The sequence below is a fragment of the Pochonia chlamydosporia genome, chromosome 4 (genome assembly GCF_001653235.2).
Source record: "Pochonia chlamydosporia 170 chromosome 4, whole genome shotgun sequence".
In the NCBI taxonomy this organism is placed as follows: Eukaryota; Fungi; Ascomycota; class Sordariomycetes; order Hypocreales; family Clavicipitaceae; genus Pochonia; species Pochonia chlamydosporia.
The window spans coordinates 37,937-65,569 of NC_035793.1; the positions used below are offsets into that span (position 1 = coordinate 37,937).

The 27,633-nt window shown below is 51.3% G+C and overlaps 11 protein-coding genes across 11 annotated transcripts; 4 read left to right on the plus strand and 7 right to left on the minus strand.

The window, feature by feature from the left end:
• Positions 1-733: 733 nt before the first annotated feature.
• On the minus strand, positions 734-1,197 carry VFPPC_14236 (glyoxalase/Bleomycin resistance protein/Dioxygenase superfamily domain-containing protein; the record flags this gene model as incomplete). Its single annotated transcript, XM_018292005.1, has 2 exons — positions 734-897; positions 969-1,197. The coding sequence occupies 2 exons, from the start codon at positions 1,195-1,197 to the stop codon at positions 734-736; spliced, it is 393 nt and encodes a 130-aa protein (XP_018142874.1).
• Positions 1,198-2,487: 1,290 nt separating this feature from the next.
• On the plus strand, positions 2,488-2,889 carry VFPPC_15946 (hypothetical protein; the record flags this gene model as incomplete). The annotated part of the gene is made up of 1 exon (XM_018293699.1): positions 2,488-2,889. The coding sequence occupies one exon, from the start codon at positions 2,488-2,490 to the stop codon at positions 2,887-2,889; it is 402 nt and encodes a 133-aa protein (XP_018142875.1).
• A 347-nt stretch (positions 2,890-3,236) lies between these two features.
• VFPPC_07444 (fungal specific transcription factor) lies at positions 3,237-6,271 on the minus strand (the record flags this gene model as incomplete). Its single annotated transcript, XM_022428558.1, has 6 exons — positions 3,237-5,047; positions 5,116-5,294; positions 5,355-5,522; positions 5,578-5,839; positions 5,959-6,025; positions 6,119-6,271. 6 exons carry the CDS (start codon positions 6,269-6,271, stop codon positions 3,237-3,239), a joined length of 2,640 nt encoding a protein of 879 aa, XP_022284343.1.
• Positions 6,272-10,878: 4,607 nt separating this feature from the next.
• Positions 10,879-13,152, minus strand: VFPPC_14237 (pentafunctional AROM polypeptide; the record flags this gene model as incomplete). Its single annotated transcript, XM_018292006.1, has 1 exon — positions 10,879-13,152. One exon carries the CDS (start codon positions 13,150-13,152, stop codon positions 10,879-10,881), a length of 2,274 nt encoding a protein of 757 aa, XP_018142877.1.
• Positions 13,153-16,615: 3,463 nt separating this feature from the next.
• Positions 16,616-16,828, plus strand: VFPPC_15947 (hypothetical protein; the record flags this gene model as incomplete). The annotated part of the gene is made up of 1 exon (XM_018293700.1): positions 16,616-16,828. One exon carries the CDS (start codon positions 16,616-16,618, stop codon positions 16,826-16,828), a length of 213 nt encoding a protein of 70 aa, XP_018142878.1.
• Positions 16,829-17,430: 602 nt separating this feature from the next.
• Positions 17,431-17,990, minus strand: VFPPC_14238 (lactoylglutathione lyase family protein; the record flags this gene model as incomplete). The annotated part of the gene is made up of 3 exons (XM_018292007.1): positions 17,431-17,521; positions 17,592-17,908; positions 17,967-17,990. The coding sequence occupies 3 exons, from the start codon at positions 17,988-17,990 to the stop codon at positions 17,431-17,433; spliced, it is 432 nt and encodes a 143-aa protein (XP_018142879.1).
• Positions 17,991-19,338: 1,348 nt separating this feature from the next.
• On the plus strand, positions 19,339-21,029 carry VFPPC_07445 (histone H1-binding protein; the record flags this gene model as incomplete). Its single annotated transcript, XM_018286299.1, has 4 exons — positions 19,339-19,923; positions 19,992-20,221; positions 20,282-20,630; positions 20,682-21,029. The coding sequence occupies 4 exons, from the start codon at positions 19,339-19,341 to the stop codon at positions 21,027-21,029; spliced, it is 1,512 nt and encodes a 503-aa protein (XP_018142880.1).
• Positions 21,030-21,244: 215 nt separating this feature from the next.
• On the minus strand, positions 21,245-23,407 carry VFPPC_07446 (U3 small nucleolar ribonucleoprotein mpp10; the record flags this gene model as incomplete). The annotated part of the gene is made up of 1 exon (XM_018286300.1): positions 21,245-23,407. The coding sequence occupies one exon, from the start codon at positions 23,405-23,407 to the stop codon at positions 21,245-21,247; it is 2,163 nt and encodes a 720-aa protein (XP_018142881.1).
• A 373-nt stretch (positions 23,408-23,780) lies between these two features.
• Positions 23,781-24,068, plus strand: VFPPC_15948 (hypothetical protein; the record flags this gene model as incomplete). Its single annotated transcript, XM_018293701.1, has 1 exon — positions 23,781-24,068. The coding sequence occupies one exon, from the start codon at positions 23,781-23,783 to the stop codon at positions 24,066-24,068; it is 288 nt and encodes a 95-aa protein (XP_018142882.1).
• Positions 24,069-24,090: 22 nt separating this feature from the next.
• On the minus strand, positions 24,091-26,070 carry VFPPC_07447 (ring-15 protein; the record flags this gene model as incomplete). Its single annotated transcript, XM_018286301.1, has 1 exon — positions 24,091-26,070. The coding sequence occupies one exon, from the start codon at positions 26,068-26,070 to the stop codon at positions 24,091-24,093; it is 1,980 nt and encodes a 659-aa protein (XP_018142883.1).
• A 671-nt stretch (positions 26,071-26,741) lies between these two features.
• Positions 26,742-27,592, minus strand: VFPPC_07448 (chloroperoxidase; the record flags this gene model as incomplete). Its single annotated transcript, XM_018286302.1, has 2 exons — positions 26,742-27,390; positions 27,447-27,592. The coding sequence occupies 2 exons, from the start codon at positions 27,590-27,592 to the stop codon at positions 26,742-26,744; spliced, it is 795 nt and encodes a 264-aa protein (XP_018142884.1).
• Between the last annotated feature and the right edge of the window lie 41 nt (positions 27,593-27,633).

Below are 27,633 nucleotides of genomic sequence, written 5' to 3' on the forward strand. Positions count from 1 at the left end.
TTATCATACAAACATATATCCAAAAAGTCTAGGAATACGATGGCGCCTGTCCAATTATCGCCATGTAGACGTAGATGACGCTGCAGTGCTTCCAGTGGCGCCCAGGGGCGATTTCAAATAACCTCTTTGCAAGAAATTCAGCTGTGCACAAAACACCTATGCACGAATGTTGCGACAGATTCATTATTGTGCTGTTAACACTCGACCTGCCGTTTGACTTTACTTGAAATTGAAGGACTTGATTCAAAGCAAGCGCTGCGCCCAAATGTCGGAACCGATGAGAAGAGTCGCTTCGGATACACTCCATATTGATCTTCGTGGATAACTCGCGTGAAGCAGGGGACATATTATTGTTCTTGTTCGGCTCACAACATCTTTTATTTTCATCACCAAGAAGTTCGAGGAGGAAAATCTCTGGCTAGGTCGCGTGTTGCTTGTTGCCCTAGCCCACGTCACAAATGCGGCATCCATAGGAGTCCAGGCAAAAGGGTAACGTCTCCCGAACTCGGCCGAGCAAGATACTCGAATCTTCGAACAATTTGTGGAAGCATACTGCATGTAGCATCATATCAATTCATATTCACAATTTCCGCGTGATGTTGGGATGTCACTTAAGCATTAACGGACCAGGGACTGACAGGTTGCGCCGTTTTAAGCATCAACTTCGTTATTCAGCAGCCGCGGAGAATCAAAGGGCACACATACGACTTGCTTTGCTTATTCATATACGAAGCTACTCTGGCTTAAAGCAAACGGCTTCAATATTGTTCCCCGCGGGATCAAGAGCGAACCCCCCATAATACGCTGGACCATACATGGGACGTGGACCAGGCGGACCATTACATTTGCCTCCTGCCGCAACGGCCTGGGCATGAAAGCGATGGACCGTATCTCTATCTAACGCCAAGAATTTAGCTTACATCGGTCCAGAGAGGGATTGCGCCGTTCCGTCCTTAACGTTGACGTACCTTTTGCTCGAAAAGCGACGTGCGATGATTGATTTGGTACGTGTTTAACGCCAATAAGCCAGAAGTCGGCTCCATGAGGAGAGTCTTCTGAAGAGCCCAGACCGACTACCGTATCATTAACGGGGATACGAACCTCGTACGACAGTGGTTTAAGCGCTTCGGTGTAGAAAGCGAGACATTCTTTGAACCTGTCCTCGGGGACATAAACGGAGGTGTGGTCAATTCCCATTGTGAGGGCAGAACTCCGGGGTGTGCAAATCGGATATTTGGAACAAAATTGAGAAATGACGTTCCTATTCAAGAGCGGACATGCAAGAGATCCATGGGGACTACACGTTTGTCAGTTCCCCAGAGGAAGAAGCTCCCGCCTTTTATGAACTTTGATTCACCTCTGAAATTCCCCGCATCCTGGGTCGCTTAGCAATAAAAGCTAAATCTGGAACCCAATTTCCGTGAGGCTGATACATTGTAGCAATCATAACTGGTTCAGAGGGTAGGGTACCTTTCAGCTCCCGTGTTGTGAACAGGAGTGTTTGTGGAAAAATACGTACTGCAATGTATTGACTACAATTAGTAGGTCATTGGATGACTATTTTTGTCCATCACTTGCCAATTAACAGACCAAAATCTGCGTCATGACTCGACTCGCATTCACGGCCTGCACGAAAACCCGAAGTTCATCGTGAAACGACTGGCTGCTTTCACAGGTTCATCTTAACATGCAACATACGCGCAAAACATTGAGGTCATGGGGGCACAATGAGTAGCCCCCTTCCCACGAGATCTGCCTCGAACAACAAGACCTCGGGGAGATCCAAGAGTTGCCGGACAGACCTATAATTTCTTAGGTGTCTCACTATGGGACCTACATTCCCAAGATACGCAAATCTCAGTACTCGATTCGTTACAATCCGAGTATACTTACACGCCGTGGAACCACTAGAGTTGGAATTTTGTCCACAGGCTGCGTTTGAACGACCAGGCACGTCAGATTAGCGAAATGGTACAAAATGCCTGCTACTTTAGGCTACATTGTCACGTCCTCACAACGAAAGAGCTGTTTCTACCTGAGTCGTTGGCAGTTTATGTTGCGTTTCTAACCTCTCTGTAAGGTAGAAGACATGAAGAGCGGTACGGCTCGTGGATGAGTAGTAACAATACCTGGGAAGCAACATATGAAGGCAGCGCCTCGGACAACACAGCATCATCGCGACAACATCTGGCCGCATGCCTTCGAGAAACCCCGGCAACGATATGTCTATTAGACTAACTGGAACGAGGTGCTTTGCCTAAGTTGGTTGAGATAATTACAGGTTGCTCTCTAACATGACACATGCTACAACTTCGAACCATGGGCTAATTTGTACTTCACTGCAGTATTGAAGCCGTAAATGAATGCAGTACCACCAAATCATATGAGACCTTAGCCCTCGTGGCCCTGTGCACTGTGGTACTCCTTGGAATGAGATAACTCTATCTAAAATTTGAGACGGTTTCGATAGCAGTCTATCCACCCTCTATGGCAAGTTGTGCCGCTATTGACGTTCTCCGGGGTATGTGTAGCGAAACGAGTATTGATATAAATTTCGACCGCATCGTACCGCAGGGCAGAAGACGAGATGCGTCTTCTACGTTGATCGTTATGGCAGGAAACACACATGGTCGCATGGATGACAAAAACGAAGAAGACACTTCCAACAGATTTGGCACCCAGAAATCAGCTGCGGTCAGTCGTAAATTGACTGCTTTGTTGGTCTCAATATCGGATCATCTTCACATTGTGTTTCCTTGGGCCGAGAGACACCAAATGTTGAACCGTCTGGGGCAAGGGGACTACGATAGCTCTGTCAGAGAGCCTAGCTGTTCGAATTTGGGGATGATGCGGCTTGGACGGACTATGAGACGAAACCATATATTCTGACACCATGTCAATGTAAGAGTAACGAGGGAGGCATCCCATCATACCTTGTTTCCGTGTGTTATTACCCCTTTTAAGACCAGCTCAAGCACAACATTGACAATGCGAATCTTGCTCAACATGATTAAACACCAAGTGGGTTCTATATTTCGTCATATAACTCCTATATCTACTGGCGGACATACCCAACGCTTGCAATCGAATACAGGATTGCTACACCGCCGCAACTAGCCGACATATAGGTATCATAAATGCTTGACCAGAAATGGAAATCACCTTCCTCCATATCCACTGCTCCATAAAACAGTCGGATCGCTAATTGTAACAGTGCCCCTGAGTTGAGTGCATATTTAAGCGCCAGTGTTATTGCCAGCCAGGAAGAAGCTATCGAGGTCGGGCCCTCCACCATTAAAGCGCTGTTCATCCTCAGCCAGCTGCTCCAAAAGGCTGAGAAACGGGTCCTTTTCGTCACTGTGTCCGGTTCCCGTGCTTCCACTCGTACTCTTCGTTCCTGGACTAGGTGCGACGCCGCTTGTAGGGACATTCATCTTCGTGTGATGCTGACCATCCTCACCGTGCCAACCTGCTGGGCTACTAAACGCGTTGGTCGGCAGTGTGCCGAACATCGGATCAAATCCCACGTTGGCCTCGCCCATATTGTTCTGATTGTTTGTCACATTTGGACCTGTTGCATAACTGTATGCTGGGCTGAAACCTGTTCCACCCATTTGCATCATCCCTTGGCCAGAGTTTTGGGCTGAGCCAACCGGGGGCATATTATAGGCATGGATAGTTGGCGCCGGTTCCAACTGAGCACTGCCGGATTGCACATGTTGTGCGTCTGGCGGCCGTGAGGCTTGTGGCTGCATAGATCCCGTAGCCGCGTGAGAAGGGGGCTGCATCATATTCATCTGATAGTGCCCGTTCCCTGCGCCAGGTTGTTGGTTCGTGGATACGGCCTGATCTTGAACGGTGCTGTTTCTAGCATCGTTGCGTTTCTTATGTGATGACGTGTTTTTACGTTTGTGGCTGTACCGTTCAGCTTCGCGGGCTGCTGGTGACTCGCTGTATCGATCGGCGGTAAAGTCTATTACGATATCCGACATGCTTAAATGTGCTGGGTCAAACCGATAAGACTTCCCTCCCGGTCCGCCAATGTTAGAATATCTGTCGAAAAAGTCTTCGAGATGGAATCCCGGTGTGTATCTCATAGAGCTGGCCACCATAGCCTTGACCAACTCCCCATGAGCATTGTAAATGCCTTGCAGCGTATCGCTCTGGTGTTGCACGTTCGCCCAGGCGAAGTGAAGCGCACTTAATTGTTGCATTTCCCTCGAAAGCAAGTCAGAAGATGCACTAAAAACACTCACATCCCCGCCATGCGCACCGGGGTTCGTGTAATGTGCGCCGTGAATATGCACCGTTGCGGCGGTGCAAATACAATATCCAACAATTGCCGGCCATTCCACAGTACCTGCTTGTCTCGCTGCGTCAATCAATTCGCCAATAGCATTTGCGTGCAGAAAGCACATGTTTGTCGCTTCAATTTGCCATGATTGGTGTTGCCCGTTGCCAGCCAATTCTGCCAGGTCGATGGGAAGAAATGGTCGGTACACTAGACAATGTATCAAATGATAGATTAGCTTGCTTAAAAACACAATTGTCGCCTCTGTTTGATGGAAAAGTGCTTGAAGACCCGAGAAAACGGGTCCAGCGCCAGAGGCCCAAAAGTCCAGCTCCTGACGGATTTTGGACAAAGTCGATAATGAATGCCAAGGGAAGTGAGAGTCGCCCTTCACACCACCGGCAGCTAGATATCTGTTGGTGATCCCAAGGATACGTGTGATGTCAATAAGCATTCCAGTACTTCCTTGCGATTTCTTTCCGCTCCCTTGGTAGTATTGAAGATTGGAGCCCTGCTGGAAAAATTCCCCGTCAACCGGTAACGAAGATGGAGTAGGACACCAAGATGGTAATCGCAGGGCAATGGAATTGTCGCCTATTAAAGAAGACCGCTTCGATCCGCAGGACAAATATCTATCCAACAGATAGCACGTCCAGAAAAGTCGTCGACGCAATTCCCGTTCCACTGGTGTGACATGCGCCTGGGCATCAATCTCGCGATGGAGTTCCAGCGCCATGGCCATTCCGATAGCCGATGCTACCGATGATGTTAGTCAAGTTGGCCAGGTTCAGTAGATGCAGCCAAAAAGGGGGTTGGGGACTAACACATTAACATGTAGGCCTTTTTGCCATGCCCAGAAGCCATGAATGCCATAACCAAGAGTAGTAGACCTTGCAGGCAATCTATTGACGGATCATCCGTATCAATGCACCGCCGTGCCCGCTGTGCATAATCTTCGCTCAGCTGAACAGCAGCCTGTGGCCCTCGCGGATGGGGAGTATGTCTGTGAAGGTCAGCGTTGTTGGCCTCGGCGTTTCATTCCCAGCGCGTCGTGGCCACTCACCTTGATGCTACAGACCAGATAGCGTAGGCGAGGCTATCTGGTAACTGGTTGAGTTGAATGCGCTGGCGGATCGATGATTCGTCCAAAATGTAGTATGGCTTGCCGTGAAAGCGTGCGAAGTAGGTATGAAGATATGCGTCGGTCTCCACGGGAGAGGCCGGATTATCTCTGTGGAAGAGTGAGTCAAGTTGATCCGCAAAGCGGCAATGTGAATAGCTCTTACCGTGAGGTAGGTTTGATATCTGTAACTATTTTAAGGCCCTCCTCGTCAGAAGATTTGCTTGCTTCAGTCGCGAGTCTCTTTGGAGCCGGTTCGCCGGCGTCCGTATCATCATCATCATCAGCTTCGGTAAGAGCAGATTCGCCTAATTTAGACGACTCTCCTTCGGCATTCTTCTCCTTCAACTTCGCCTCAAGGCCATCCACCCGTTTTAGTAGTGCCTCAAGGACATCTGTTTTGGGGCCTCGCTTCTTCGGAACAGCGTCTGTAGTTGGTTCAATGAGCAAAAAGAAGACTTTTGAGGGTACATTTTGAGCGTTCACTGTGCTTGGGAATATCAAGCCAGCTTGTGACGGCTCTCCGTTGTGAGGTTTAGACACGTACCGTAAATGCATGGGCACTGGAAAACTTGGCATGCCTCACACGAGGGACGCATACGGTTGCATTTGATCTGGGATCACCGCAGTTAGCAAACGTGGGGTGGTGAGTAAAGAATGATTTGGGGCTTTTCGTTGATGTTCAGGTCCAGATGATGATTGCGCACCTTTCGCTTCCGACACGACTTGCAGTTCATGGATTCGCGTGGCTCATTGCTCTGCCTCCTCGTTGGCAGACGTTCAATGCTAACCTGCTGTCTGGGAATCGCAATAGGACCACCGGCGTTGGCCGGCGGGAGCGGGAGCGAAGACGAGTTCATTGCATCACACAGGTTGACGGGCAGGAAAAGCGCCTGGCCCGAATGTCGGCTGGTGTGTTGTATGGCAGACGATCTCGTGGGCAAAGGGTCGCAGGACGATTGCGAAAGACCTTGGGTAACCTGGCCGCGCGAGTATCGAAAAGATAACGTGTGGTCTGCGTTGCTGCCGCCGATTGCGCTGCGTACGTGTGCTGAATAGAAATACAAGTCGATGAGAAGCAGATTCGCGCTGGTGGACTGAGGTCGAGAGTTTGCAGCGGCTGTGGCTGTTGACCCCTCAGGTGCAATGGGGAAGGTCGACGACTGACACCAAGCCTGACTTGGAGCATCAGACTTGAAGAGCACAGCACGGTTGGGGCCTTGGCTGGTAATATGGGGTACCGGTGGCGCCTGGATGCCAAATTGGTTGTAAATTGCCAACCGGGTCCTAGAAACAAGGCACGTATTGCCTTGTACAAAGACGTCTGGTCCGACTCCCTGGTAACAAAAGGACGTGGGTTTAAGGAGGAGAATGACGATTCGAGAGCACCCTGCCCTAATCTGACCCTGTATCTGACTCTGGCACCGGCACGATTGCACAGGATCACGATAGCTGGTCGTCAGCCTTAATGTAAATCCGGCAGATAGCAACAGCAGGTGGTCTCGGACGAGCCGAGTGTTTTGGATGGTTCGCTCCGTCTGCAACACGCCAGGTGGAGGTGAAGACGGGGGCGGGACAGGGTTCGACACTGGAGCTCTGGCTGGTCAGGGCGTCGATGCAGATGTCTGGTGGACAAGGACAAGGTCTGGTCATGGACAGCCCACTGAATGGAGCTAGGGGTCTTGAGTCTGGAGTCCGTCCAAATGTTGGCATGAGTTAAGAAATGTAGTGTAAAAAGACGAGATGGTCCACGTCCCAATATGTGGCCAAATATTCCCGACACGAGGCTTGGTGCAAGTCCACGCCCATCAATGCATCCAATGCCCGTGGGTTGCTCCTGCTCCAGATGTTTAGTCTTCTTCGCCTTACACCTGCCTGCCAGCTCAGCCAGCGACAGCCGCAACGCCGGTACTTCCTTCCAAACATGAATCGATTGCAGTCGATTGACTTATCCCAAGCCCCAATTGAGCATCGTCCCTGGAGCGACGTGGCTGCGGAGTACCTCGACCATGCCCATATTCGACCTAGCTACATGTGCACACTTGGGGGAAGGAGCAACATGGCCAATGGAACCTTGACCATAGTTGCTTGCCCGGCGATGGCAAGATACTTCCGTCTCGATGGCTCCAAAGTTTGGGTCCGTCTCTCAGGTTCACCAAGTCACAAAAGCAACAAACAAGCTCGACAGCTTCACCTCAAGTAGCATTTTGATCAATTCACACACCACAGCCCGTACATGGAGTCTGTCTGACCTCAACCTGCACGCACTAAGATCCCCTAACGGAAACCAACCTATGAAATCTGCTTCGACTCCCGGCAAGAATCGACACTCTCCCTCTTGCTCGGTCACAGATCAATCGTGCCTCAATGGCTCCCCTCAAGACTCAGCCTAGCACCAACACTTACGTCTTCCACGTGCCATGCATGTTGATCATTTCCTGGGGCCATGATACAGCCTCTTCCTCCTGTTCTCCACAATGTTACTCTTCCGAGAGCCCTTCAATTCTTAAGATCGGTTCTGCACAATTCATGGGCCACGGCACGGAGCATTCCCGCATCGGTGCATTCGGTGCACCAACAGATCATCATCGTTCAAGGATCGTGCCTTGCACAGAACCCGGACAGCAGTGTGAATCCAGAACAGGGCAATGGAGCAGCGCTGGGCAGGAGTCGGGGACGGACAAACTCATAACACCCACCCTTGTCGAAGGACCCTCTGTCCCTTTCCCAACCCGACAAACTGCCACGATGTTCAGGTAGCTTGACAGACCAAGATGTTCATGGTCTCTGCCTGCCTGCGGCAGTTCAAGCCATGTGGAGAGAGAGAAGACCAGGGCTTTTCCGCGGGGGGGAATATCGGCCTGGCCACCAAAATCGGTGGGGGTGCAATTGTGCTGAAGAATCAGTGCAAAGGCTTAGAACCAGCCAGTGGCATCACAGCATTGCACAACATGGATGGATCACTGTGTAGAAGCTGCCCGGAATGCTTCCACACGAATCACCAATCCGGGACCTGGGTCCTCCTTTGGTCTGTGCTCATGGTGAGCCATGAGTCTCGGCTCGATGAGATGGAAATTCTACTGTTACAACCGCTGACGGCCCGTGTGTTCCAAATGAGCACGCTTTGCCTTACGCTTATCCATCAACTTTGTCGAGTGAGAGTGAGACTCTTGTCTTACCTCGCAGCAAAGACACACATGCAAGCCAAAAAAAAAAAAAAAAAAAAAAAAAGGGTATGTTGTACGTAAGTTATGGGGACATGGTACAGACTGACAAAGACCACCACTAAATGTGAATAATAATAGTGTTTGCTGACCAGCGTGGCGACTAATCATTCATCGGTCTGTTTTAGCTTGTCGCAAAAGCCTACACAGTTTGGCATCCCACAACGACCGATCCAATACAAGTCCAAGGGAAACCTACTCCACCAAGACGACAAATTTCAGACATCATCTCTCCATCACCCTTAATACCAGGGCAAATGAAGACGAATCACGATACGTGCAATGTACCGGCCGTTCCATACTGTACAAGATATCATTGCGCTGAAGGTTCAGCCCTTCCGGCTGCCGGCAGACACGCAAACGCCAGTCGTGCAGGGACCACAAGGTGGCTCGACGGCAATCAACATCCACAGTCAGCATGAGTATCGTCTCGGCGGTGATGGAATTGAGCATCATGATAATGCAGATATAACCAGAGACAGCAGGTTGCTCCCGTAAACGGGCCTATACCGTCATGTATTGGAAATTTTGCTTGGTTTATACGAAATTGGTGGCGGTCACGTCCCCAATAAAGGGTTTTAAGGTGTTCCAGGCCTGGGAAGTTGAGAGCTAGTGTCCTATTTTAACAACCACCTCCGAGGGCAAGTCGGCCGACCCCGGCCTGTCAACCGGTCGTCGGCCAGCCAGAGGCCAACGGGAAGCAAGGCAAAGGAGAGGTATTTCATCATCGTCATGGTTATTGAACGAGACGAATGAACGAACGAACGCCAACATTCTGCCACTGAGCTCTAGCAGCCGCATTTGGCAAATGGGCCTTGTTTCATCAGTGCGCTCCAGCGCACCCATGGCCAGGCTGTGGCGGTTACGTTGGGTTCAGTGCTGAGCGTTCCCATAAACCAACCCCTTGTGGCACCGGGTGTCGCGTGCTCCGAACTTGGTAATTGGGTCCGACTCAGCGGCAAAGAGCAGAGAAGAAGCCTCGTCTGGTCAACTTGGTCAACTAAAAACCACATGCAGTTACCAACCAGACCAAAGCGCAGTGTCAGAGTGCTCAAGATGTGGTCCCTCGCCAGCCATCCCACTGAGGTGAGTGTCTGGTGCCACAGACCGACCAGAGGCATGGATGGTCTGGTCCAACTGTCAAAGTAACCTTCTGGCAACTTTGATGTCAACACTGATTTAGCGCTTCTTTGTTCAATTTACCCGGCTTTTGGCGAAATCAAAGTCATCTCCCAAACTCCGCACATCATGCAGGCTATCGGTTTTCCTGCTAGTCACCAGTGCAGTGGATAAACCGGTAACATCTAACTCGTTCAGGAATGAATGCTCCGTCTCTCAAGGCACTTTAACTCGTATTCCCGTCGTATTTCTCTTGAGGCTATCTCGAGGCAATGTAAATACAATTGCACGCTTTCCTTTGTTCACTATATGTCCCGTGTTATCCAAGAAAAACAACATCGCACCTCGACTCCATATCAAGAAACACATCAAAAAGCAGCATCATCTCCGTCGCTCCCCGATGGACCACACAAAACCCCTACCTCATTCCGCTCTTCCGCTGGAAACTGCCGGAGGAAGCGCCCTCCATAAACAGGGCTTTGCTGGCCCTGTCATCCACCCCTTCCCTTACCAGTCGGCCCGTAAAAACTCCACTCTTGTCAGATCTGAAAAGGTGCAACCCTTTCGATATTAATAACACGCTAACTGAAATATCAACCCCCAAACAAGACCGTTTTCTAAGTAATTACGCAGTGTGTATCGCCCCCAATATGCAAAACGCACTAAAATAGCAAATCGATCTCAGGGCTGTATGTAACAAGGCGCACGTAATAAGAATGTATGCCGGTATCAGCCTCGTGACTCGGCACATTGGGTATCTATTAGCTTTGGCTCCTCTTGCCCGAGGCGAAAGGTCTGAATTGGAAGCTCGCTTCGCCTATTTTGGCAGAGTAAGCCGAAATGGAGCTGGTGACGGTGACGTTGACGACCAGACGTGGGCCTCACGCTTGTTGTCCAAATGATTGTATGCAACGTAGGTCTGCATGTCAGCAATAGTGCCTTATGATTGGCATTTGCTAAGCTGGTACCGTTGACCGCATTTGCCATTTCTCCCCATACGCAGTGCGGTACAGGCACCAAACTCGTGGCAAGTCATTCCGGAAATGCAAGGCTGACATTATCGACCTGTTGATCCAATTCAAGTCACCGAAGACTCTTGGCAGTCGACAACGTGAGGAAGTTCCTCAGAATGGGTGATGGCGGCCACTTGCCAACCTCACGAAGCTGTATGGCACATTTTGGCCTACAAGCAGCCTCAAACTTTCGACAATGGTAAAAGCAGCTACATCTGCGGCCCCATAAGACGCAAATCCACTCTTTTCTGCCGTTTCGTGAGGATCTATTGTTTTTCTTGCTGCCACGTCGGCCAAGTTTAAAAAGACTTTGTTGACGTTTGGCGCACCTTCCCTACCAGCAGCGGCGAATACACGCAGCATCATGCTCACAAGATTCCCCTTGTCAGGCCCTAGAGCTGAGACAATTACGAACGGAGCTTGGCTGTCCGCCACGGACCTTGCACGTTGAAGGCTCTCCATGCTGATGAATTGTTCGATTTGGGGAGCATGGCGGGCAAGGGCAACAGGAGTCCTGAAACCAACAGTGTAGATCTTGGCAATCTTCAGAGCTTTCAAAGCATAGAACACTGGAGCGGCGTCATCCGACGCAGAGGCAAGAACAACAGCCGATCTGCCAAAATACGCCGAAGGGGCTAGATCCCTTGTCAAGGTATGCATAATGCCTCTCCAGCCAGCATTGTCAAAGATGAGTGACGAGCCAGTCGACAATCCGTTTTGTCCATATGGGCCGGCTGAGCTGTGTCGACTGTGGGGGCTGGATGGTATGGACGGCGGAGAGGACGTAGTGGAAGATCCGGATTTCACGACAATGGTGTCGACGATACCAATTGCTCGAGCCGCTTCCGTCAACGTGGGCCCCTGTCCATTGTTCAGCCTGGCAAAGAATTTGTTATGCTTCGACAACGTCTGGACCGAGATGCCAGGATCAAGGTATGCTCCTCCAAAGTCCCTCTGGTTACACCATGCTTCCATACCAGCAAAGTTGTTTGGTTGCCGTTCGATAATGGCAAATCGATGAGGAAGTCCCAGCTCGTTGAAGCACTTTTCATAAAAAGGCGCTTGTGGAACAGCACTTCGGCTAAACAGGGAGCTGACGCCGTATATTTTCTTCATTGGCAGCTGTCCCAACTGACACAGTGCTCGGTGGATTTCAGCCGTACTCATCTGACCAGGTGCCGCAATTATCGGGAGAAGAGGATGTGTGATTGGGGTGAAAACCTTGTTCTGGGTTCTCGAAAATTGTCCAGTTTCGCCCATATTTACGGCAGACAGTGGTGGTGCATCAGGATATTCTGATCGCATTTTGGAACGGAAGTATTCCAATTCAAAATTCTCGTTATGTTCATTGATGATGGCAATCATCTTAACAATATCCGCATAAGGGCAAGATCGCTGAAATATGTCCTGTGCGTACTGAGACGGCCACTTGAAGGTGCCAGAGAAGTCGTGGAACGCCGACATGATGCGGGAGTTGCCTTTGCGCTGCCACAAATCCCGACGAATATCTTCAGGAAGCCAGAGCTCAACATCGATGTACTCGATGCCCCATTGAATAGCTCTGTAGAGATACTGATGGTAGAGAGTTGGATCGTGCATCGGGAACCTGCCATTTTCATTGGTGCAACGGGTTGTGAAAATGATGGGCAATTCAGTCCGTTCCCGCAGAAGCATAACCTGCTCTCCGACATAGCTCAAGCTGGGAACCTCTGAGAATCCACCATTAGGGAGGGGTTCGCGAAGCAGATCAACTCGAATTTCTATGGCATCAGATCCAACAGTGAGGATGTCGAGATTGGGTAGCGCGGCACGGACGTCGGGAAATGTTGTGGACATGAATAATGTCCTTGGCTTGGCCATGAGCTCTTCATGGTGACTGATCTGGCCCAAGGTGAAAGATATGAAGCGAGAGAGATAACGTCGAAAATACGGAGATTCCACATACAGAAACTCGTAATCGCAATGTGTCGAAAGCTTTTCATCGGGGGGCATCCCTAGGGTAACGCAGTGAGTATGAATGGCAACCACCAACTCCTTGTTTCGGTCTGCAATGTCCCCTTTGGCATCACCAGCTGGAATGCCCACGACAAATCCGTGCTCATCGCTAGTTACGTCTTTGAAAGAGTTCTTGACTTTGAAGGGTTTACCGAGGACTTCGGCGACAATTGATACAACTCGTTCTTGACCCTGCCCAAAAATAACAACCGCAATTCTCTTATCGCCCTCCTCTGGCGCTCCTCTCAAAGATCGACCATGAAGCATGACGGGGCTTTGGCTGACTCGATCTATAGGCATAGTGTCAGGAGAGACGTTTCCGTTCAGTCCATTTGGCGGCTGCGCTGGACTCGGCGACGGACTGGCCAGCAGTTGTTGTACCGCGGCCATTGTGACTGCTGCTCGTGAAATGTGGGAGATATAAATGCCCAACTAGGCTAGAGAGGCGAGAAATCAGGTCCAGCAGCCCAGACAAATCAATGTTATCGAATGATCATCCAATACGGCTGTGGCATAACCCTTGTCAGCACTCAGCGACAACAGAAACACGCCGAGGTCGACAGATGGAGGTCAACACCAACGATGACGGCTGTGAATTCGATAGGCCTCGTCTGATAAACGACAGGTGAGTTTGTGCTCCCAAGCTGAATGATTGTGACGATGAAAAGACTAATGATGAAGAGGCGCAAGTGGCTGGATTGCGGGGATGTCGGATATATGATGCCAACAGGTTGCAAGGAGTAGACTCCGAGACAGATGTGAGCCGGTAAGAATATAAAGTAAGTTAATCCGGCTAATATTCAAGGGCAGTGAACTTCGTGTCAGCTTGTGCTAATTTGACACCTTAGCAGACCATGAGCCTTGGTTCTCGATAGTTGCCACAGGAGTGAGGGATGCCAAAGGGCAAAGGCGAAGAGTCTTTGGAGAGCAGCAAAGGAGCCTAGTCAGCAACCTGGCTGTTTAAAGTCTTTAGCGCACAAGCCGCGGCCTCGCCAAGGGTCAGAAGGACTGAAAATGTCGTTGTCGCAATCAGAGTCCAGATACAGTGATTAGGCGCAGACGGAGAAATACTGAGGCTGTCCTAGAGGGTTGTTGGAGACCAGGTCGTGCCGGCTTTTCGTTGGTGGAAGCTCCGAGGACTAGGATGGGGGTTCCCCTCCGGGAAATATTTCGTTCCACCACCAGACGTATGATTCCGTGTTATCAAAGCGAAATGGTCCTGGCAAAATGTAAAGAAAGGCAGCCTTGGTCCAGAAGATAAGTATCGTCGCTGGTGGAGTGGTGTAAGGTTGATGTATTACAGTACAGCCGGCAGTTTTCCAGTCAAGAAAAGCAGATCTTGATCGGCTCAAACAAAGGGACGGGGTGTGTGTTATGGTGCCCTTCTCGTTTTGTGGGCGGCACCAAGCCAAGAACGGGAGGCGCGGAGGATGAAATATGCCAGAGGGCTCATGTAGTCGGCGGAATTGGTTTTAGATGTGGCAGCGAAATGCAAACAACAATGGTGTTGAGTCAGCGACGTCGGAGCCGGAGGCTGTCTCGAAATCGACCTGAGGTCCGGCGTTCCCTCTGCTCAATCGACTCGGAGAAAGGGATGTAACAGGGCGAAATGGACAGTAAAGCTGAAGCTGCGCTTGAAATCCTGGAAGTAAAGTGCCAGGTGACAGCGGCAGGCGCTCTGGAGGTTGACCTTTTTTGCTGGATGCACGGAGTGCGTCTACCAGGGGATTCGGCGAGGTCGATTTTGGAGGATGATAGTGTCAACTTGTCGAGGGTGCAGCAGCCGAGCCAGTGGGGTTGCGAGTTGGCCGACTGTATGAGCACTTGAGGCTTGTTAAGGCTTGCTCTCCCCGCCGTCCAACTGTGGTCCTGCAAGGTTCGTTCACTTGGCTTTCGCGTTTGGCTTGGCTAGTCCTGGATGTTGTGCCTTGCAAGTTTGGAGGCGTCGGAGGTCCACAACGAGGGTCTTGGAGCTAGCGGTTGAATTTCTCCCCAAGTTGGCCAATTCTTCCGCCAATGGTGAATCTCAGTGTCGTGGGGCGCGGTCGTGTCAATATTGCTAACAGACTTCTCCAGGACTTTCCCCAGCTTATCGGCCTGGTCCCTGAGGTTGTCTAAATAGCCTGCCAATGCGGTAGAATCTCCAAGTGGATGTTGGATGACAGAGCAAGTATTGAAGTTGCCAAGCGGAGCAAAGGTCAATCTGAGCTGGTCTGGGCAAAACTGATCAGAAACGGGGCAGGTGCTGACCGCGGTAGCACTCAGAACGTAAGCGGGCAGGTGCTTCGGAGTCCAACGACAGGTCAATGTTGCATGTACCAAGTAGACCAGACCCAGACTTGACACTTTTGCCTTATGCCGCCAGGAACCAGACTGGGTCACTCCGATTTGGGTGGTCCTTCCCATCCTTCCCAATGCGCGCCTTCCTCAATTGCCGATACCTTCATGAGTGATGAGCAGGGAAGGAGCCAGGGACTCCAGGTTTCGAAGTCCTTGTCCAGGGACTGGACCATACAAGGCCAGACCCCTCGCAACCTTCACTCCAGCCTGGCACTGAGTTCATATTTCACAATGTTGACCTGAGTATGTCAGACTTTAATTAGGTAAGCCTAACCATGTCTGGACGCTTCTTTCGCTATCGTTTCTCTGGCAGAATGCCATTAATTGTTTGACCGTATTTTTCCGTCACGCCATCAAACGTGGATACTAATCGCTAGGGCCGGTCTCATTCAAGGATGAAACTCATCATGTTGGCACATCTTACCTAGCCTGGTATCTCCGTCGTGGTCGCGGCCCGAAATACCGCCAGAGCCACAGGCACGCTCTTGTGTCTTGCAAATCATGGCCAAACGTCACATCAAAGGCAGCCTCAAATAAGTATCGATATCCATCGGTCCGAAACATATGCGTCTCTCCTTTTACTTAATGGTTTCAATCATGGAAAACGGGCCACAGAGCACCGCTTGCGTCCAAGGAATAGATCGTCAGGATGGATTATCGCGTGGCTCTCAGATTCATTAACCGGATGGTCAATCAGTTTTTAGTTGTCTGTTCCGCATCTACAGTGGCTGAACCGGCCATAGATGACCCGAATCGCGAATGAACCTTGAAGCCCCAGGCCCATTCAGCCAAAACATCAGCACTTGTCGACGGCGTTTGCCGTCGCGGATCCGTAAAGAGGAACTGATGGCCAGGGAAAAACTCAAACAACAGCCATCATCATCAAATTTGGTTCATGCCGGAAGTTGGCTGCAGCAAAATAAATCCAGGTCTTCCACGAATAAGCAGGAGCTGATAGGCATCAATTGCCGGTGCATATGCACGCCAGACTCGAATCGAACATTTGTTGCGCCGCTACCGTGTGCAAGTGGTCCACCCTGTAAGATCGAGGCTTCGATCGGTTCATTCGGGCCTGATGTGCATGAGGCACAAATGAGTCGCAGGATGCAAAGGTGTCGGTTCATGTGGCAGAGATACTACACGTGGATGGTGCAGACCAACCTTCCATGAACATGAGTTGAATTTTCCAGAGTTTGGGAATAGCACGACGGTTCGGGTTGACGCAACGTTGCGAGACGATAAACACGGACATTCTGCTGTTGGTGGACAATCTCCGTTTGTGGCAGGCGTTGCCGTTGGCGCCGAGATGTGCATGCGTTATTTGTCACATCGTCAAAGTAACGAGTGATGCCATAATTTTGGTTTTATGCCGCAACTTTGTCACATATATTTGCTACATGGAACTATAATACCCTTGCCATGCTTCCATCAACATAACAACTGGAGGAAAATGCTCCATGAGCGTGTATTGAACCAAACCGAACAAGCTGCGCCCTCTTTCATGAACTGAAGGATGTTTGGTGCTCCCTTTTTTGCAACATTTTGTCCGCACCGAAATAACTCGTCATCAGGTTGTCTCAGCTTCTTTGCTCCAGCTCCAAGTCAGTGCGCTTCAAATTTTTCAACGCTATCAATGAATGCCGGTTCTTCAAGATTCGGGGGGTACTCGTGCAAGCTATGTCCGCCCAAGCATGCTCGTCTCCATGCCCTGTTGACCACCATTTAGCCGCAGGCTATAATGTCCTTGGCCAGCTGCCAGTTTCAGTCTCCTGAAGTCTCACAGAGGGTTCAAACGAGGATCGGCCCGAGTCCGTGGTTTGAAGTGCCGAAGGAGTCTCGACCGGTCGAGCCCTTTTGAGAAGTCCCCAACAAACACAAGCCCTCGACTCTACATGATATCTGCTTCCTACTGTTCCGAGAGGACGGGTTGCTACTACATGGCGCGCGATGTCTACATAGTGCCTAACGTATCACGTTAAATCTCTTAAGCCATCTCGGTCACACCAGTTATATTTCCGTTGTTCGACCTCAATTAGCAAATGCCATAGCACACCCTGGGTTGTTCAAGTACTCTGACTTATTGACAAGAAGAATGAAGCACTGGCAGCCCCAAGCTCTGAGAGTGCAACCGCGTGATAGAAGGCGAAAGGACTTTAGTCAAACGAATTAACAGGAAAAGCACGAATCAACCTATATTTGGACATAACGGGGCCAACTTCGCCAACCCTTCACCATTCTACATTGGCTTAACAGGGACTCTCACATATGACACATCAGCTCGTACACGACGTCCGCCATGTCTGATAGTCATACATTCCGTCCCGCCAATTAGTTCTGCGACCAGATTCCAATGATGTTCCCTTCACTGTCGTTAAAGCGAGCATAATGACCCATGCCGTTGGGAATCTCCGTCTTGGGGCTGGCCATGTTGTCAGCAAAATCCAAGGAGACCATGACCAAGGTTCGACACAGCCGAAGTCGTCACTCACCACTGGACGCTACCGCCGAGTTCCTCCACCTGCTTCAAAGTTTCGTTGCATTCCTTGACGCAAAAGGTTGGTAGAGGTGGCAGAACCTCCTTCTCAAGCTTGCCATATCGAGTCATCTGATAACCTTCCTGCATGACGAGAAATCCACCACCAAGCTTCTTTTCTGGGGACTCAAACATGTGCATTGTGTCAATGCCATCGCGGCTCACTGGCATAGGTTTTTCATCGATCTTCCAACCAAATACCTCGGAGTAGAGCTTAGAAGCTCGCTTGATGTCGTAGACAGCCAATTCGAGCCAACAAATTTGGCCAAAGCTCTAGGCGCATGTCTTAGCAAATTGCGACACTGGAAGAGCTCCGGGGTGTAGAACTTACCGGGCTTGCACAGTCGTTGCTCATGTTGATGGACGGTTATGTTTGGTCTGGTTTGCGGGTGAAGAATGATGTGCGTGAAGCGACAAGAAGATGGAATCTCAAGTGTGATTGTAAGCGGATGTGCTTCAACCTACTCAGAGGCTGTTATTTAGACTTCTCTGTGGCTCATATTTATATATATTGTTCCGAACGGCACCTCGCATTCGCTTACAGAGCCAGAAGGCCTGTTTGACGCCTCTTACATGGTTCTCGGCCCATCGCTCAGGATTGTGAATTGCAGGGCGAATGGCATATAACGCACCGCACGGCGCAAGAGAAGTGCCGTGGCATGAAGCTGAAGGCCCCCGGCACGGAAAATGCTTGTGGTCGGTTTGCGACAGCCGAAGCCTTCGTATCTGTGAGGGATTGATTGGTGTCAAGCCTGGTGGCATCCTTGGCGTGCACCAAGCCACTTCTCGGACGTGATGGAGTGCACCGTGAATATGCGAAGGACTTCACAACTTGGCGGTAGTCGAGGTGACTTGACAATGATGAGTGCTTCTGGCGGCCGAGAGCAAAAAGGAAGTCATATGTCCATTGCAAAGCACAGAAATATGTCGTGGGGATTGGGTTGGTGTCTTGCCGTCTGACACTTTTTCTTCTGTTGACTTTGGAGGTATCAGGACCACGCCGTATACCAGCAGACTGTGACTTACAAAACAGTTTCTGGGGCAAAAAGTAGATGCGTCATTGTGCTTCTCAAATCGCAGTCTCGGATTAGATCGACACATTTCATAGAGTGAGGGATATGCCGCGTCCCATGGCGCAACACACGCCGTTACTGCAAAGGAATAGAGTAGCCCATTTTTGGTGGCTCGGTCTCAGGTAGACGCCGCTAAACATGGTGATATATGACAGCCAACCAACCAACCAGCTAGTCAATCTGAACACAAATACAACGAATATGATCATAACGCGTTTGAACCCTTGCTACATGATACCAACCTTCAATGTCACCATGGAAAAACGGGCGGCTTGATATCAAAACTTGGGATGGGTGTGAATGTCTAGGGTAGGTAAAAGATGTGGTTCAACTTGTGACAGCTTTCCCGCTGTGGGGCTTCACTGACCAATAAAACGCGCAAGAACTGATACAGCTTGAGGGAGCTCAATTAACACGAGCGAGAGCAAGAGACCCTTCATCCTGCAGCTTCTCGTGTCGCATCAAGCACATCTCAATCGAAACACCATCAATCTATCAAACGCCGCGCTGAAGAAGCATCATAGATATCGGTCCAACGACGAATTGGCCCCAGTTGAGCATTTTGGCAGCGCAATTCACTTTGTAACGACCTAGACCTTCGCCACGCAGCTCGCGTGCCGTCATTCAATCATGTCAGAAACTGCTCCGGAAACGCGACCTGCCGATGAAGGTACTTCTACTCCCACCATCACCGAAGGCACACCAGCAGCCACGGAAGATGTTGCGACCCCAATGTCCCGCGACGAGGACCCCAAGTCGAGAAGAGTGTCTCTTGCCGATCTGAGCGCCAAGGGTACGGCCCTGTATGCTCACAAGCAGTACGAAGATGCTTCCGACATCTTCTCCCGCGCGAGCGTGCTCCAAGCCGAACTGAATGGAGAGACCGCCCCCGAGAACGCCGAGATCCTCTTCCACTACGGGCGCAGCTTGTTCAAGGTTGGACAGAGCAAGAGCGATGTGCTCGGTGGCCCTGCTGCTGCTGAGAAGAAGAAGAGGTCTGGTGCTGTCGCAGGCGCTTCAAAACCTGCCGCAGCCGCAGCACCTGCCAAGACAGAGGCTGAGAAGGTGACGCAAGAGGGCGTCGCCATTGCTGCTGGCCAGGCTGGCGATGCTGCTGCGAAGGATGAGAAGGCCAAGGAGAGTGGTCCCGATGAGAAGAAACCGCTGTTCCAATTTACCGGTGATGAGAACTTTGACGACTCATCTGACGAAGAGGTAAGTTGGATTACAGCGCTTGTCCGGCATACAATCTCATTGGATACGCGCTCTAACCGCAAGAATAGCAACCAGAGGAAGCACCAGAGGAGGAAGAAGACGATGACCTCGCGACTGCGTTTGAAATTCTCGATCTCGCCCGCGTGTGTTACGAGAAGCAATTGGAGCAATTGAACAAGGATGACGAAGAAAGCAAGGGCAAAGAAGCCGCTGAGGACTCCCCATCCGTGCGACACATCAAAGAGCGATTAGCCGATACTCACGACTGCCTGGCTGAGATTTCTCTGGAAAACGAGCGGTAGGCCTCCCCAGTCTATTCAACCTGCTGTAACTCCTTGACGGCACCTAACCAGCCTAGATATCCCAACGCCATCGAAGACGGCCGCGTCTCACTCAACTACAAGCTCGAACTCTACCCCGAAGACTCTGAAATCATCGCCGAAGCCCACTACAAGCTCTCCCTCGCCCTGGAATTCGCATCAGTAACCATGGCCGACGACGAAGGCAAAAACGCCAAGCGCGAAGCCATGGACCAGGACCTCCGCGACGAAGCCATCAAGGAGATGGAGCTCGCCATCAAGAGCTTCAAACTCAAGATGCAGAACAAGGAGGTCGAAGTCGCGACCATGGCCTCACCAGAAGACAACGATCTCGCCCGCAAGGTCATTTCCGAAATGAAGGAGGTCGTAGCCGACATGGAGCAGCGAGTATGTCCCTCCATCCGCATCATATGCAAACTCGTAACTAACACACACCAGCTGGTTGATTTGAAAAAGGACCCCATCGACGCAGCAGACCTCCTCGGCGGACCGGAAGCAAACGCCCTAGGAGGCATTTTCGGCGCCGCACTAGGTGAATCCGCTGCCGAGACACAAGCCCGCGTCGAAGAGGCCAAGAAGACGGCCACTGACCTGACGGGCCTGGTGCGCAAAAAGGCCAAGGAGGCTGATGAGGCCGTAGCCGAGGACAAGGGCAAGGACGAGGATAAGAAGCCAGAGCTAGCTGTGCCTGCTACGAATGGCAAGCGGAAAGCGGAGGATGAGGCACCCGAGGCAGCAGAGTCGCCTAAGAAGGCCAAGGTTGAGGATGAGCCTGAAGAGTCGTGAGGGCGGGTTCTTGAATCGGAGTTGCGGCGTTGGTGGCGGGAAGTGTACAGTATGTGTAATGATTGAACTACTACGCAAAAGGGGAAACTTCCGGATTTATAGGAACATGCTTCTAAAGTACCATTAAGCAGCTGTCATGCCGGAAAATCTTGTGAAATGCGTACATAATCTACACGTGAAACGAAACGCCGGACATGCTATTCCTAAATCCCCAACTACAACTTGAAGCTTCCACTTGTAACGGCCTTCTTAGCTTTGGCCTTATTGCCATCCACGTCCGTAATCTCTCCCTTTCTATTAATGACCTTGACACCACCCTTCTTCAACTCAGCCATAGTATCACGCTGCATCTTAGCCCTCGTGCCAAGTTTCTTATCATTCTGGGCATCCGCACCGCCAGCCTTGCGAACACGCTCCTTGTGCCGTCTACGTCTACGTGTCCGATCCTCACGCGACATTTCCTGCCGGGCGATAGGGAGGCCAGCCCTGGTGACGACTTCACCCTTTGCGACGGAGTCTTTATCCGCGCCAGCCTTGTAGACCTCCTGGGGTGCCATGCGTGAGGATTCCCCAGTGACGCCCTGCGCGGTAGTGGGTTGTGCGTCTTCCATGGCGACGGTGGCAATGTCGCTGACGACGCTGAGTTGGGGTGCCGCCGGTTTGGGCTTGTAGTGCCAGCTGGAGAGGGCGTCGAGGCGCGCAGACACGTCTTTCCACAGGGCCTCGACTTCCTTTTCTTCCTTTTGGAGCTTCTCGTCGGATTTGCTGACGTAGGTGTCTGGGTTGGTGTTTTTGACGTGTTCCTCTTCGTAGACTTCCGCGAGACTCTTGTTGGGTTTGCTGTCGTCAAGTTCGATGAGGCCGCGGCGCGTGTTGGCGGGGACGCTGTCTGTGTCGGGGCGCCGGCGGAGGACTTCGTCGAATTCTTGGCATAGGATGCGCCGCTTGATGAGGTCTTCTATGGATTCGCTGATCTCGGGCGTGATGACGGGTACTGGTTTGCCGACGTGCTCAAAGTCCATGTCTTCTTCGAGGAGGGAGTTTACGGGTCGTGAGGCGGCAGAGGCTTCGCCTGAGAGTGTCCATTCTCGCTTGGCTACGGATGCGGCTTCGAGTTTGCGAATCTCTTCGGCGAGTTTGGCTTGGCGGCGTTCGTGGGCGGAACGTCTTGATTTGGGGTCGCCGGCAGAGACGTCTGATAGAGCGTCTTCTGAGTCTTCGTTTTCCGACTCGTCGTCAAAGAGGTCGCGTTTGACGTCGGCCATGGCTCGCTCCATGTCTTCTTCGTTGGGTTGTTGGACCTCGAAGCGCGCTTCCTTCTTTTTGAAAGGTTTTCCCGCCTTGTTCTTTCTTGAGGGGGGAGCAAAGAAGTCTTTGTAGTAGACCTCATTGGCATTGAAGTCGTTGGCTTCATCGTCGTCGACACCGTCTTCTATGTCCATGGCTTCGTCGTCGCTGGCACCTTCTGGCGCATCAAGAGCCATGTCCCCGAATGTTGGACCATCGTCTTCATCAGAGTCCTCATCTTCGAGAGGCTCATCGTCGGTGTGCTTTTTTGATGGCTTGGACCCGGGTTTTGGAGGTGCCAAGGGGTCAGCACCCCAATCTACGTCTTCGTCATCGCTGGCTTGGTCGGTGTTTGGGTCTCCCCGCGCGTCCTGGTCCTCAAACCATTGAGTCTGCTTGTTGAAGTCGTCGATGGAGAAGAAGCCATCATTGAGGCCATTGGGGTCTTCAACGTATTCTTCAGCGTCGTCCTCTTCCTCTTCATCCTCATCATCTTCTTCTGGCGCATCGTCAAATGCCACCTCTTCATCTTCATCTTCATCTCCCACTTCCTCTTCCTCCTCGTCTTCCTCCTCATCCTCGTCTTCACCCTCCTCACCCACCTCATCCTCACTACCATCCTCAGAATCAACCTCAAACCCATCCTCCCCAAACGTCAAACTCCTAACACCACCCTCACCCTCACCCTCAGACTCAGACTGGCTCCCCAAAGCAACAACCTCCTCATTCTCCTCCAACTCATCCAACACATCACCAGAAAACTTCAACACCCCCCCGATAATCCTCTTCGCCTGCTGCCACACCTGCGCCGTCTCAAACCCATCCGCATACACCTTTCTCAACTTCAACACATCGTCAACGACCTTTTCTCCACCCCTCTTCCTCTTCCTGCTCTCTTTCAGCCGCTCCTGCTGCAGGTCGCCCACCTGCGCGGCAAACGCTTCCAGCGTATCCTTGACAATGTTGAGCGAATCGCCGGGAATAGAGGCGCTCGGCTCGAGGAAAATATGTCGGTTCTCGGGCTGTAGGCTGGCGAGGAAGGCGGTCATGTCCACGGCGGGAGCGGAATTGGCGGCGGATGCAGGTGCCATGATGGGCTGGCCGGTGAGCGTGTGCGACGTCGACGTTAGAGTCGGCGATGTGGCTGCGGCCATGCTCTGGGGAAGCGCCCGTGGTAGTTTTTGTCGGAACGTGTAAATGCTGCTTTGGTGGTGCTGAGGGAATCTCAAAGTTTCGATATTCTGCCATTGGAGAAAAAAATTGGCTCACCGCCCGCAGCGCAACTGATTGCCCCGCTGTTCTATGGCCATTGCAGGTGGCAAGTGGGTCCTGTTGACAACTTCGTAGATTGAACCACAGATACATGTACATCATATTGCAGTGGCGCCAAATTGTATGAATATAACAAAAGTAGGAGTTAAATTGTTAGAAAACGCTGACCAGTGAATATGTACACCGAAGACTATGCCGAATATTAATTCATTATACGCTGAAGTCCGAAATATACAATACGCCATCGCACCAGAAACGCCAACCACTTTGATAGTGCAAGCCACTGCTTCTCGAGTTAAGATTCTCACCCCTTACCTAGGTAAGAAGGCAGGCAGGCATGATTTAGTCCACATGACTCTTAATACTCAGTATATCTTTGTTTCTGGTTATGCTTCTACCGAAGAAGAAAGGAAAGAAACTAGAAATCAGTCCCTATGCGCCAAGCAAGCAAACTCCGTGCAAAGGTTGGGCCATCTATGAAAACAAAACTTCTACAGTTGTCTTATTGACCTCTTCGGCCGCCTGTACTCATTAGTGTGATTTTCTGTTTCTTCTTTTTCTTCTTGCCGCCCCCGACTGCAACTCCAGTGCCTCCGTCGAGAGCCGCACCCTCGCCACCTGTGTCGGCAGCCTTGACACCTTCCATAGCATCAATTGCTTCAATTTGCATGGCGAGCTCAGCCGTACCAAACAAATCCTCATCTTTGAGCCAGCCATCGTCTACTGGAGGCCGAGTGGGCTCTAGCTCTGGAGAAACCGGCACAACCCGTGTCCCCCACACAGTCCGCTGTGTTGATGGACTCGTTGACATTGATGCCAACGTTTCGAAGCCTGGTCGCGGATCCGGGGGTGTTGCGCCAGATTGGCTGCTCAGCGGTTGGAATTCAGACATGTCCAGAGCAGGTGAGTGATCCTCTTCTACCGGCTCCAGTGCTGCATGTCTGCGGGCAGTGACGCCGAGTGCGCCTCGAAGGGCTGCTGCCTCAATTCGTTCAGACTGCAGTCTCTCGCGCTCCTCTTGGGCAGCCTTCTCTCGGTTTCGCTTCCTCCTCTTCTCGATTTCTCCCGCGAATGATTGCAGTATTTCCGCAGACACGATATCTGTCCAATCACACTCCAGGAAGCTGATGATACAGCCATGCGGAAGATGTGCCAGATACTTTGTGCGTTTGCGAAGTACATCATCGACCACGTGTCCCGTGGAGATGTGCTCAACTCGTGGGAGTAGTGTTGACGGGAAGGCCGCAAACGAGCCGTATTTCGCCTTCAAGATTCTAATATCCAGCGGTGACAGATACAAATGTGGCGGAGCGCTGTAAAAGAAAAAGTCGGCATCTGATGATGGCTTAGCCAGAGTGGAAGCTGAAGTTGATCCAGTTTCGGCTGGTGCTTTCAAGGCATCAGTCCTTTCTTTGGCGGCTTGTATAGCTTTGATGGCCTTCTGACTCCACTCCGAGTCTACGCCAAACAACGTCTCATCCTCCTTCTCTTGTTTCATCAACGCGGCAACTTCCTCCTCATACTGGTTAGCCATGTACTCCGCACTGCCCTTCATAATCCTCGAGTAATCCAAGACATTCGCGGCATAGTGCCATGGTACATCATCTCCCGAGTTGAGGACCTCAGCGCCACCTTCTCGCGGTAATGCCAAAGTAGAATTTGCCTTTCTTGCCATCAGTCGTAGGACCACATCGTCACCCACCCGAGGTAGGGGGCTCTCCTGTCCAGCATAGAACCGCACAGCCCGCACCTCGTGAAGATATATGATGTCCTCGCAGATTGGACACTTCTTCCATCGAGCACCTTTGTTGGACTTGGAATCGTCATCACTATTTGAGTGCATGAACCGAATCAAGCACGGTAAACAGAATATATGACCACATTTTGCCATTCGTGGAGCCACCGGTTCCGAAAGGCAAATTGGGCACGAAGCTGTCTGAGACTCAGAGGAAGCAATAATCTGCAGCACATCCGCCCAGTCTAAAAATACGTCGGCATCGGCTTCATGCTTGGTATAGGTCCCCTCTGGCGAGACGACAAATCGGTAGTTGGAGTGTACATATCTCGACTTATCAGCCGCGTGGTGACCAGATCCAGGGCCCCAGGTAGGATTCCTCCGATATGACCTAGGGTGATAGCTGTGGTCTTGGAACGGCCGGGGAGTCGTGTAGTTTAGAAGATGGGTAATCGACGTCTGGCCTCTCCTGCTTGACGGGTTTCGGACAGCTCGGAGCTCAGCCATGGCGTCATAGTCGTCAGGATTGCTATTTGATCTTTGGCTCGCACTTGGTCTTCGTTGATTTCTGTGCTGTTTCCGGGAAGCTTGCCCTTTTCTGGGCATGGGCTGTGCGGAAGACGAGCCAGGCTGGCTGAGGCGGCGGGAAGATTCGAAGCTCGAGGTTGCAGGACCAGCCTGTGGCTGCGTTGGATAGCTCGAGGGCGTGGAAGGGGTCTTGCCCACGATAGAGTTCGAAGGATTCATGGCCGGCCTACGGCGGGCAGGCAAGCTTGTCGAGAACACACGCGGGAGGCTGACTCTAAGCTAGAATGGCCCCAGGGTGGATGAAGTTTCGGTCAATCTTGGATTCCGGGGACAATGGTCAAAGTGCCCATGCCGACGCGACCTGTCGTGTCCGCAAACCCCTGGCGACGTCACGCCAGAAACCCCGCGATTCGCGCTAGTTTTGAAGCAGAAATTGGCCTGCTCCTCTCCCAAGCCGCCTCTTCTCAAACAATAAAGAAAAAAGTATATGATACGCTGGTTATGATGGTGAAAAGTGATGACTCTTGCAGGAGGGGTCCAAATGGGACGGACCCCGGCAGTGGTGGTGGAGCAAGGTCAAACAGGTAGAGTCAGCGGGGCGAACCGTGATGATGCTGGCCGGGTGGTGTGGCGGATAACTGACCGAGCTGGTTAGTCATTTCTGCACGTGACATGGCAGATGACTTGTTTCGAGCAGAGTGATGAAATCGTAACATTTTATATCATCACTACCGTCAACTTTCTAAGTCTCTTTTTCCATAAACATCTCTCTTGAGTGTAATTCAAAGGCTTATCAGCGTGTTCAGCTAAGATGTGTAAATTCAAAGTGCCATACTAACACAATATCCACCATGTAGCTCAAGCTCATCACCATATCAGCCAGCCAACCCTCACAATTCATCTCGTGAAACCCCCAAAGAAGACATCAAAACCTTCCAATACCCGCCCCTCTGAGCCATCTTCTCCCCCAAAACAGCCTTCATAATCGGCACCAAATCCAGCAGACCAAGCCGTCGCCCCGAGCGCCTCCACCCAAGCTCACTCGGCAATCTCTCCTCCACCAACCAAACCCTCACACGATCCTTCGGCGCCCTCCACGTCTTAGACCCAGGAAACGCAAACGCAGACGGCACCTCCCCGTCATTCATCATCATAAGAACCAGACTGGCCTCCACGTACGCGAGCCCCCCCTCCCGGTACGTCATCTTCTCCGGCGCAGATAATGCTTCTACACGCAGGCGACTTCTCGCCATGGACGCAGCGTCCACGTACTCTGTTGAACTGTCCTTCAGGAGTGCGGATACTCGTGCTGGTACGACGGCGATGTTCTTCTCCGTGGGCGTCACGTCATCGCGTGACAAGGAGCTGATGTGTTGTAGTATACCTGGTGTGTTGAGATCCTCTAGGTCGAAGAATTCTTTGCCCCAGCCTTTGATGAATGCCTTTGCTGGTGCTGTGCCGTATGCGGGCGCCGTGTTGAGAGCTTCGACGACGGCATCGCCAAAGTGTTTTACTGTGAGATTTCGGCCGTTGTGTGGTCTTGTTAGGTTAGTTTGTATTTTCTGCCATGATGTAAACTGGGAAAAAAGACGTACAAGTAGCCGTGATTAGCAAGAGTGTTCAGCATTGGACATGGACCGCGAGAATCGCCTGGGCCGGCAGCCTTCCATGGTCGTAGGGCATTATCTGGAGAGGCGGCAGCTAGTGCTGCTAAACCAACGATCGTAATTGTGGACAACATCGTAAGGAGCTGAAGAACAGAGCGGACGATTCAGAAGCTAG